This window comes from Coccinella septempunctata, chromosome 1, assembly GCF_907165205.1.
Source record: "Coccinella septempunctata chromosome 1, icCocSept1.1, whole genome shotgun sequence".
Lineage (NCBI taxonomy): Eukaryota > Metazoa > Arthropoda > Insecta > Coleoptera > Coccinellidae > Coccinella > Coccinella septempunctata.
In genome coordinates, this window is record NC_058189.1 from 59,846,076 (window position 1) to 59,858,592 (window position 12,517).

The 12,517-nt window shown below is 34.4% G+C and overlaps 1 protein-coding gene across 1 annotated transcript; it reads right to left on the reverse strand.

The window, feature by feature from the left end:
- LOC123307460 (protein cycle) lies at positions 1 to 11,045 on the reverse strand. Its single transcript, XM_044889790.1, has 11 exons — positions 11,002 to 11,045; positions 10,139 to 10,348; positions 8,007 to 8,135; positions 6,119 to 6,356; positions 4,007 to 4,099; positions 3,828 to 3,945; positions 3,604 to 3,726; positions 3,190 to 3,439; positions 2,864 to 3,118; positions 2,674 to 2,747; positions 1 to 255 (listed from the first exon to the last, which is right to left on the reverse strand). The coding sequence occupies exons 1-11, from the start codon at positions 11,043 to 11,045 to the stop codon at positions 53 to 55; spliced, it is 1,737 nt and encodes a 578-aa protein (XP_044745725.1). The 3' UTR covers positions 1 to 52.
- Positions 11,046 to 12,517: the final 1,472 nt, after the last annotated feature.

Genomic DNA, 12,517 nt, shown 5'->3' on the forward strand with positions numbered 1-12,517 from the left:
GTTTCAACATATTTATATTTCCCAGTTATTTCCATATATATTATAATTCTTTTTAAGGTAACGGCCAAGGAAGTCCAGAGAAATCGACAGGTCCTCCTAAACCAGCATCCACCTCTAGTAAACTCATAATTATGGCCATGGCAGCTTCATCATTTCCATCGGATTGCTGTTTGATATTCGGTGGTTTTTTTGTCACGTCCTCCATCAACTTGATTATTCCCTCATCGGTATTTTCTGCTTGTGGGAGCTGGTTCCCTGGGAAAAATACGATCGTTTTAAGTGCCTCAATATTGACCAGCAGATATCATTAGGAAATATACAGAATGAGTCTTTGACTCGTACAAATATTTTCACAGTAGATTCTTGAGGTCGAAAGAAACACTGTTTTCCTTTACCATTTCTTCCGATTCGGCCCTGATAAAAAGATAGAGCCATTTTAAGTTTTTGTAATGACCTGTGCCAACCCTAGTAAAACAAAATTACCTTAAGAATAAATAGTCAATTATGTGACACTACACATCTGTGGATCTTTTAAACACAGTTGTATTCAGCCAAAATATCCAATTTCTCAAATTAAAATACTTTTTTCATTTTTGAACATCAAATTACTCGAAAACGGAGCATTATACGAGAAAATATGAAGAATACTTTTATTTTCAAAACGATCAAATATTCATTAGATTGTGTCCAATTTAGATTCAGGGGTTGGGTTTTTTGAATTTTTGGAATTTTTATTGTTAGTTATGGTCATAATAAGAAAACTGGAAGATGTGGATGATATCTTGTGTTCGAAAAAGATTCATCAGATGAATGAAAAACTGTATTCATTTAAAAAAAAAATAAAAAAAAAAAAAATTCGATAAAATAATTTGTGAGATAAAACTAAAAATTATACTTTTTCAAGCTATTTCAACTGTTTCTTTTAAACCGAGCCGATTCGGAAAAAATGGTAGAGGAAAAAAAGTGTTTCTTTTAACCTCAAGAATCTACTGTTAAAATATTTGTATGACTCAAAGACTCACCTTGTAGAGTTTGAAGGGTAATGAAATGGCAAAATAAGCTGAGATATTCTCTCCTTGAATATTAACGAGTGATAGTTCAGTTTTTTTAAATGGCGATCCTAATTTTTCGTGCCAGAATTTATTATAGCAGAGGCGTTTTTACTATATGGAAGCTGAGAATTCTGAAAGAGCAACTCTTCTAGTAATAAATCTGAGAACTTCATCCATCTCGGCGCAACCGTTCGGTCTTGACGAATTTTTAACTGAACTCAGCTTTTTCATGGTTTTTCGAAGGTCAGCTTTCGAGTCGTTTATCTATCAATAAAAGTAACCGTAGTTGGAAATTAAGATACATATTCTTAAAGAGCAACTCTTTAAATAATAAATCTGAAAAATTCATCCATCGGGCGCAACCGTTCGGTCTTTACGAATTTTTAACTGAATTTTTAACTGAACCCCTTTTCAGGATTTTTCGAAGGTCAGCTTTCGAGTCGTTTATCTCCCGATAAAAGTAACCGTAGTTGGAAATGTGATACATATTCTGAAAGAGCAACTCTTCTAGTAATAAATGTGAGAACTTCATCCATCTCGGCGCAACCGTTCGGTATTGACGAATTTTTAACTGAACTCAGCTTTTTCATGATTTTTCGAAGGTCAGCTTTCGAGTCGTTTATCTATCAATTAAAGTAACCGTAGTTGGAAACGTGATACAAATTCTGAAAGAGCCTTCTAGTAATAAATCTGAGAACTTCATCCATCTCGGCGCAACCGTTCGGTCTTGACGTATTTTTAACTGAACTCAGCTTTTTCATGGTTTTTCGAAGGTCAGCTTTCGAGTCGTTTATCTATCAATAAAAGTAACCGTAGTTGAAAATTGTTATACATATTCTGAAAGAGCAACTCTTTAAGTAATAAATCTGAAAATTTCATCCATCTCGGCGCAACTGTTCGGTCTTGACGAATTTTTAACTGATTCCATCTTTTTCAGCATTTCACGAAGGTCAGCTTTCGAGTCGTTCATCTCTCAATAGAAGTAACCGTAGATAGAAATGTGATACATATTCTGAAAGAGCAACTCTTCTAGTAATAAATCTGAGAATTTCATCCATTAGGTCTTGACGAATTTTTAACTGAACCCAGCTTTTTCAGGATTTTTCGAAGTGGTTTTACTTGCCTTCGGATTTTATTCCGGTCAATAACATACACGATAAAAGTGATGTTTCTGAAGTTTATCAAGACATTTGATGGAAAATAATAGTTATTTATACAACAAGTGAGTTAAATGAATAAACATTTTTGACTCACGTGTTGTATACAAAATTTTATTCCATTTCGATTAGGATTCGAATGATAACACTTTACAGAGAATTATCTAATTTATGAAATGACATGAAAGGTATCGCTTCAATTGATTGTTGCTAGGGCATTATTCAATCCATAGCGATAAGATCAATATTTTTCTAATGAACCCCTTCATTAGCAATATATGTTCGAATATTACTTATTTTCAATTTGTTATTAATTTTTATTCAGAAAGCACTCGTGTAAGATGTCAGAATTATGTATTGTTTAAAGGTATTGCAATGATCATGGAATTACACAGATCAGATTTAGTTAACAGAGGATAAACTCCATATCTTGAATATATTCCATGATCTAGAAATCCACTCACTTTCATTCATGAAATCCAAATCATCCACTGGTTGGGTTCTTGGTCCATTTATTTCGATTTTCTCCCAGTCAATTCTGGAAGAGAAACTTCTTGTAAATCCTAGTTTGGAAATCGAGACTCATGGAGAAGAAGTGTTCGATTTACGATACGAATTTGTTCCCAATGACAATGTATATATGCCTATACTCACACAAGATTGTTCTTAGAAATCAAATATTCGATCTCTTTGGTCCAGGGATTCTTGAAAGCTCTCCATTCACTTTGAATGTCTACAAAACCCCCATCTTTCGTTTTGAATCTGTACGGTTTGGTGTAGAATCGCTCAGTTGATTGAAGTACGGTTTCATGGGTCTCTGCCAAGACAGGGATGTCCTCGGGATGGAAGTATTCGTATATACTACATCCTAGAAGTTCCTGAGGCAAGAAACCAAGCACGAGCGTCACTCTGCAACGTTTTGATTATAATTTTTGGGATTCGGTAAAGTTTGTGCATATAAAATTTTTTCTCGAACTCACCTCTGATCGACAAAATGGAACTTGCCGTCCAAGGTATGCTTGGAGATGAACTGGATGGGTTTGGTGTTGATCCTTTGTTGGGAGGCTGTCGCCGTGGTAGCAATGTTGTTTATTATGTGACCTACTGCAATCAAACATGAGACATTGTAGGAGTCTCCATCTACGTCATTATCCTGTTCGTCTATACCAATTGTTGACGGATGCCAAGATTTCAGGTAGCCGGTACAATGTATCACGGCATACTTTCTTCCTACAAAAAAAATTTCCTCAGATACCTACTCAAAATACAAAATGGAAAATATTGGTGGAAATATGTGAGTAAAAAGTAATCTGCAAAGCGACATATTTTTTTGGTCCTTCACATGATTTTCAATTCAACTCTCCTAGAAATGATAACAGAGAGAAGATTCTAACCTGTTATTTGATTATCTTCCTCTTTGTCATCGCCGCCCATATTAAATTTATCTTGAATTTGAGATATGTTTCGTTTCATCCTGCAGAAAAAGGATCTTCGTGCACCAGGACACAATCTGGAAACTAGGGAGAAAATTATATTGTAAAATACCGACAAACGCCAATATAGCCTTGAAACAAGAAAAACAAAACAATGTTCGAACATCTTGAGGGTTTAAACATACTTCTACTCCCCATGAATTTTTCTCGTGGGTTATGCTCAGATGATGAGAGCTGTTCTTTAACCTTCGCAACATCTTTTGGATGGACAATATCGAATAAACTCTGACGGAGAAGATCATTCTGGAAAATAGTGAAAAATCAAGTCAATATACGAAAGTGTAAAATAGTAAAGTTAACTAACCTGAGAGAAATGAAGAACTTTGGAGACAGATTCTGAGATATATAGTATTTTTCCTCTGTCACAACCAACTACAAAAAGGAAACCTTCAGCTACCTAGAAAAACATCGGTAAAGAATCAGATCTTAATCTATTAAACAGAAAACTCCATTACAGATAAACAAAAAGCAAAAGTTTGTCCCTGACATTATCCATCAGGAGGATTTTCTCCTTTGTTTCGAATTTAGTTATCCAACGTGTAATAAGTAGATTTAGTAGGTGTTAATTATAAAAACTGTTTCTTGATATAAAATAAATAGGTATATCTTTATAAATATAATATATGCTGTATGTTTGAAAGAAAACTACTTTGAAACTCATTCATATTTGAAGAGGGAAATAAAATCATTTATCGACCGAGGGATAATGGTAATTTGCTACATAGGATGGGCGGTAAATCGAGAATATCCCTTTATTCACGAGTTAAGGAAGATAATGTTCCAACATTTAATTTTCAAGCATACGAGGATGTATTGATATCTAGTTAGCCTAGACCAGTTCCATGCATAAAAAAATATTGCGTTACCATAGCAACGAACAATAACTCCTTAGAAGTGTCAGTGTGAAGTTTGAGGTCCAAAAATTAAGCCAGAGTTACGCAATAAATTAGAAGAAAGAAGATGTTCACCGACGTTGTGAAAATCGAAAAATTGGAGTATCGAGCCATCATCAAGTACCTACCTGTATTTAAAATGGTTAAGAGGTAAGTAGATTTGCGAAGATATGCCTAACAACCTTGGTGATCTTTCGTATACGACCGTGAAAAATTGGACATAAATTTTCCATTCAAGATGATGACTGATCGGGAAGGCCAGTTTCTGTGTCAGTTCCCGAAAATATCGATGCAGTTCATGACATGATTTTATCAGACCGTCGAATTAGGCTAAAACGGATATCTGAAGCACTGAATATTTCATACGAACGCATTCATCATATGGTTCACGTCAATTTGGATATGAGAAAAATGGCTCAAAATGGATCCCCAAATGTTTGAATGTTGACCAATAGCGTGCAAGGGTAGAAGCATCGCGTTCGATCTATGCCCGATTTGCAAACGATGTAGACTAAAGCCAAAGAGTAACTGGTTACTCTTTGCTAAAGCTACATTCACAATCAATTCACGGGCCGAAGTGCACTTCGGCACGGAAGCTTAGCAGATGGCGTTCTCCGTTACCATTCACAATGAAATTCAAGACAAAATTTCTTGCAAGTTGCAAACTATCACTTCGGCAAGGAATTTCGTGCCGGCTATAGATGATGCTGATGCTTATGTTTTGATCAGTTACATTTTTGATTCATTTGAGTATTTGGTTCCAAGATTATTGCGAATGGTAAATTTCGTGCCGAAGTGCACTTCGGCCCGCGAATTGATTGTGAATGCAGCTTTAAACCGAATTGTTACTATGGATGAGACTTGGGGATATTTCTACGATCCGGAAACAAAGCAACAATCGATGGAATGGCGACACTCTGGTTCTCCAAGACCTAAGAAGTTTCGTGTCCAAAAATCTGCTGGAAAAGTTCTTGCATCAGTTTTTTGGGATTGCCATGGAGTACCTAATCATGATTGATTTTTTGGATAAGGTTAGAACAATAACCGGAAATTACTATACGACATCACTAAACAATACGGGAACAAATTAAAGAGAAAAGACATGGAAAGCTATCCAAAGGTGTTTTGTTTTTGCAGGACAACGCCCCTGCACACAAATTTCATGTTGCTATGCAAAAAATTCTTGGTTTAGGGTTTGAATTAATAGAACACCCCCCTTATTCGCCAGATTTGGCTCCATACGACTATTATCTCTTTCCTCAACTGAAAACAGCTTAAATGGTGGTAAATTTTCTTCCAACGAGGAGGTAATAAAAGCTATGGAGGTCTGGTTTGCAGAGTAAGAAGAAACATTTTTTTTTAAAGGTCTGGAGACGTTGCAGGTTCCCTGTAATAAATGTATCCATTCAAGAGGAGAATATGTTGAACAATAAAATATTTTGACATTGAAATTTTGTTGGTTCTATAGTAGGCTAAGAATTTTTCAATATATCCTCGTAAGATCGACATTGAAGATCATTCACCTGCAATATTAGATGTTTGAGTTCTTGGTCCGTAATGTATGGCGGCTTATAATGCGTTTCGGTGTAAGAATGAGCTGGTCCACGAATCGTTTTGAGATATTCCACAGCCATCCTGAGAACAGTGATCTTATCCACTTTCCTAGATATCGAACTGCACATCGGTATCATAGATGATAGCTCGGTAATGTAAGTGTTCATTTTGTCTCTTCTGCGTTTTTCAATTTCGCTGTGGTTTTGTCTGAAATTCAGAATAATGGCAGTTTTGGGGAGGAGACCCAGCAAAATTTAAAGTTCTTTCGAATGTCTTTTGAAGATATTCTAATATACAGAGGTAGGGAAATTTTTTTTCTTCACCTGTCCGGAATTAATTCAGAAACCGTACATGTTCTGACTCAAGGGATAAAACAAGGAAAATTATTGAAAGAATTCGAACAAATTCCCCAACTTTCTCCGCAAATTCTTCAGAGAAACAAATTGAAAACATTTTCCTGATTAAGAATATGAATGATTGGGTATTGTTTTGTTGTGGGTTGTTTGACGTCAAACTTATTCAATACAAATCATAGTGTTTGAAAGGTTCAGTTATTCGGAAACAACAGTTTCGTTTATTACCTGTTTCTTTGAAACAATACGTTATGTTGATTAATTAATTTCCACACATCAATTTCAGCTAACCTATATGACTTGCTTCATGATTGAGTTAATTTTGTTTGGCTTCATCAATTAATATATATAGTGCTTATTCTTCAGGATGAAAAGACTTCGGATTGCATACGTTACCTCATGTTAAGGGGTTGTCGATCCATTATTTATACGAATCTGTTTGATAGAAACCTCTCAACCGCTCAACTATTTATACTTGTAATTTTTTTTCACTTTAATGCAATATTTCCATTTCGTAAAAATATTATTCTAGGTAGTATTTCTTTGTAATTTGAATCTTTCAAGTAGTTATCTAGTTCAGCAGTTTTTAGCGATTTCGAATGAGGAAACATCAAGTAGCTATGAGATGAAAATATAAAGTTTTATTGTGACTAATTTTTTGATCTTTTTTCATCTACTTGGGAAATGAACTTCTCGACTTTCAATCCACGTTTTCCAATAAGTCGTCTTTCCAGAGAAAAATATCGTTTGACATTCTCTTGTTTCACCTTACTTCTCCATTGGCGGATTTAACGGGATGCTGGGTTTTGTTTTTCGTTCAATGGTTCAATTATGTTGATTTAGCTTGTTATACCTATACAATATTATTTGTATTTAACACTGCTTTGGGATTTTTCATTATTATTGCTTATATTGCTGAGGTTGAGACAGAAAACTAATAACAATTCAAAAAAACCTTGAAAATGTAAATGGATGAAGATCAGGGGTTGTTAAATATTAAAGTACTTGAAACAGTACATGAAACAGTAGGTACTTATTTAGAAAAATTATCTCCTACAGCCTCTTTGGAAGCGGATATTTCAGATCAATTAAAAAGTGATTGTTGGAAAACGTCGGCTTCATTTACTATATTTTTCTAAACAACAAAATGATATATCCGAAATGGGGTAGCAACTCACTATTTGAGTAACTGACAAACTAATCAGATTTTCAATGACACCTGTAGGCTTTCAGTAATCGATACAGAACAGATTCTTACGTAGATAACCCAGAAATAATCCAGATAAATGAAAGGGAAGGTCTTGACTTTAATAAACCTGCGAGAACAAATGTTTTTTCCCGAAATATGGTTATTATGTTACTCAAAGTAACCCCAAAATCTTTCATGAGTCGGAAAACTGTTATTTTGATATATTCGAGATTTAAAGCTACCAATATCGGAAAACCATGGTTGGATTAATTCTGTATATTTCAATTATGAGAAAAACGGGTTTTTAGAACTCACTTAATTGAAGCCTTCCTTTTTCTACTTCCACAGCTTACAGTCGTATCTACTTCATGCAGATCTGAACCATCCAAGGGTTGGTTGGCATCTGTTATGTCTGTTTTGTACAAGCCAGAAGAACATGGATTCCTGCAACAATTTGATTTTTTCATATCGTTGAAACTCACGAATTTCCTGGCTATTAGTTTTTCTCAATCCTCTCTTTGTTTGAATTTGTGTGGAGTTTTATCACGCAAACTTCCATAGTTTCGGAAATGATATTTTCTTATATCTTATTCCTCAATATTCAACCTTTATAATCTGTTCAATAAATGCGAGCTGAGAGGATCGCTCTTATATGAAACTTAATTCATCGGGTGGTTCAAAAAGCGAAATGAATATATTTAAAATTCATATAAATACATTGAGTATACAAAATTCTTCATAAATTATGATGATTCACTCAAACTTTAGAGCTGAAAAGGAAAAAATTCCACCCTAATATTTTTTTTTATTAGGAAAGAAAGAATATATTGGGAGTGTTGGACACTGTTTATTATCTATTGTTCACTGTGTAACAATGCCGACGTTTCGAAACAAATCGTTTCTTTTTGAAGGCTGTAAATAAATACAAAAAGTATACTATAAGATACACAATATGACATAACATGAAAATAAATTACCTAGTTACGAGAACAATATTGTACGCTTTTTAAAAAACATTAGGATTTAACAAAGAAATCAAAATCTCCTGGAGAGCAGACATACAATCCCATCACTTTATCAGTTTCTATATTTATGATAATGACATCAACATAAGGTTACAAAATATTGATCAGGAATGGTCTTAACACTATTGACGAGGCCAGCCATTACTTATTACTTATTACTTTCTAAGTATATTATTATAGATCGTGCTTAGGTGTTGCACATCTTCTCTATGATTGACGGTATAATTTCTTTTTATGTGTATCATCTCGCTTATATTACGTCTATAACCAACCTCTTCTCTATCAAGAATTTTTACATCTTCAAAATTAAATTTATGGCCCATAGTCATTTGATGTAAAGTTAAAGCAGTTTTGTTAAAATTTGCAATATTTTCACTATCATATTTATGTTGTTTCATCCTATCGCGTAAATACTGTTTTGTTTGGCCAATGTAACACTTGTTACAATTAGCACAGGGTATCTTATATACTACTCCTGATTCTAAATTATAAGGTGTTTTAAATTTCAAAAGTTTATCTAATTTTGAAATTTAAAACACCTTATAATTATAATATTATAATAGTAACCAAGTTACTATTTTTTTTTATAAACTTACCAATAATTCCATTGATTGCTTCAGAGAGTGGAGTTTAATTTACCAATCACATGTCTCTAAAGCCTTATTCATGCTAGTCTAGCAGTTTAGTCGAGTAGAGAGTAATTTAGTATTTAAAACACTATTGCCCTACTACACTTAACTCTTGTGTTCAGACTCTAAATCACTTGCTACTTGATTAAACTACTAGCTCAGTCTGAACAAGGTTTAAGACATCGTTTTTCTCGGCATTGTTGACAAATATTGATATTCCACATTGAAGGGAACTCAGAAAGCTACTAATTATTTAGCAATAAAATTATATAATAAACTTCCGGAAGAAATAAAACGGACGAACGGTTTCAAAAAACGTCTCAGGATTCTTTAGACGTCTAAATCTTACTACTCGTTTGAGGAATTCATGTTAGATGATTTCGGGTAGTGAAAATTCATAATTAGCTAGATATTTCTTGTTACTCTTTTCCTTTTTCTATTCTATTATATGACTATTATTGTTACCATTTGTTTGTAATAATTTGTAGAATAAATTTGATTTGATTTGATTTTGAAAATTAGGATAAGTCTAGATCAAATGAAGCCAATGTCATCAAGTAAGAATGTAACTTTTTATAATGGTAAAAGAAACTCTCAAACTTACAACCTTAAACTCTTTATAATGTTATGTTAATGAATAATAATAAGGAACATCATATATCCTAAACTATTCAAAACTGAGGGAAAAAGACTAGTGACAGGGAATATCTCCAACTCCAAGGCATTTTTAAACTTATGATGCAGCGATGTCTTGAAATTTCGATTTAAAAAACAAGAAAAATCGGATACTCACTGCAAGCAAGAAGAATCATAGAAAGACTCATAGCTCTGGTCGAAACTGGAGTGTTTCACAGGTCTCAGCTCCTCGAAAGTTATCAAATCACCGTCTGCATCAGGTATTTGCAGAAGGGTCTCGTAAGACTGATCTTGCATCGGAAAATTTTGCTCGCCTTCAATACAACTATCTACCTCGGATTGAAATATCTCATATATGAATTGCACTCTTCAAGAACTGATTGAAAGTTGTTGATGAGGGGTATCAATCTGCACTCAGGTGCTCTATGGGGAGGAAAACGAATTTCTACGTTTGAAAATTATCGGACGCATGCTCCTTATGGTTCTAATTGGAGCAAATTGAGAGCGCACAGGTGGGTAAACCGATATCGGCCGGTATTTCTTGGGGTGATTCGGAAAGAAATGAGAAGAGATTGAAATATCTGGTTTCATGTCGGGCATGGGATCACACCCTTAGGAACTGATTATGCTTTTAAATTGATCTTCGTTTTTATGGAAAGAGCACCCAGATTGGTGGGAAATATGAAATTTAGTCCTTTCTAATTTTTCCATTCTGTGGCATTTCACTTCTATTTGTATGACTTTTTTTTTTGTAAAAATAAATTTCTGTTTCTTTCAATAAAAACTCTAAAATACTGAAATATCTCGAACTCTACAAACTAATGTACGAGGATGTATTGATATCTAGGTAGCCTGGACCAGTTCCATGCATAAAAAATATTGCGTTACCATAGCAACGAACTATAATTCATTATCAATTTGAAGTTTGAGGTCCAAAAAGCAAACCAGAGTTTATTTTTTTATTTTTATTTACTGAACATAGGAATACAAACAGGCATCTCAGTCCAACAAAGTACTCACACAATGTTATTTAAAATTTTATAAAGAAGACACATATCATTCATTTTCCTGCGGATCTCCAAGCTGAGCACATTGAATGTATTCTGAGCTTCTGTGTAATCATGATTCAATATCTTGACATTATTTTTATAGGACAGGTACCTCAGAATCTCAGAAACCCGTGTTGCACGCTTTCTATGCGTTTTATGTAGCACTTATAATTTGGGTTCCACACTGGTGAGGCAAAATTCAACCTGCTGAAAACAAAGGAATAATATAACGTTAGGAGTGCTTTATTACTTTTAAGTAGTTTTCCATGACGTAATGTGAAACCAAGCATCTTATTTGAAGATGAGATGACGACGAGTTACGCAATAAATTAAAAGAAATATGTCCACGGAAATTGTGAAAATCGAAAAATTGGAGTATCGCGCCCTCATCAAGTACCTGTATTTAAAAGGGTTAAGAGGTAAGCAGACTTACGACGATATGCTTAATACCCTTGGTGATCAATGTCCTTCGTATGCGACCGTGAAAAATTGGACTGCAAGCTTCAAAAGAGATAAATTTTCCATTGAAGATGATGACCGATCGGGAAGGGCCAGTTTCTGTGTCAGTCCCCGAAAATATCGATGCAGTTCATGACATGATTTTATCAGACCGTCGAATTGGGCTAAAACGGATATCTGAAGCACTGAATATTTCATATGAACGCGTTCATATAGTTCAGGTCAATTTGGACATGAGAAAAATTGCTGCAAAATGGATCCCAAAATGTTTGAATGTTGAACAAAAGCGTATATCTAAGGGTAGAAGCATCGCGTTCGATCTGTGCTCGATTTGAAAACGATGTAGACTTCATAAACCGAATTGTTACTATTGATGAGACTTGGGTACATTTCTACGATCCAGAAACAAAGCAACAGTCGATGGAATGGCGACACTCTGGTTCTCCGAGACCTAAGAAGTTTCGTGTCCAAATATCTGCTGGAAAAGTTCTTACTTCAGTTTTTTGTGATTGCCATGGAGTAATCATGATAGATTTTTTGGATAAGGGTAGAACAATAACTGGAGATGACTATTCGACATTACTGACTACTCTACGGGAAAAAATCAAAGAGAAAAGACGCGGAGAGCTATCCAAAGGTGTTTTGTTTTTGCAGAACAACGCCCCTGCACTCAAATCTTATGTTACCATGCAAAAAATTCGTGATTTATGGTTTGAATTACTAAAACACCCTCCTTATTCACCATATTTGGCTCCATCCGACTATCACCTCTTTCCTCAACGAGGAGGATATTGAAGCTGTGGATGTCTGGTTTGCAGAGCAAGAAGAAACTTTTTTTAAAAGGTCTAGAGACGTTGCAGGTTCGCTGTAATGAATGTATCCAATTAAGAGGAGAATATGTTGAGTAATAAAATATTTTGACATTGAAATTTTGTTTGGTTCTATAGTAGGCTAAGAATTTTTCAATATATCCTCGTATGACAGTTTTAAAGAATGAAATGTGTCCTATGGCTCTCAGGTCCATTTTC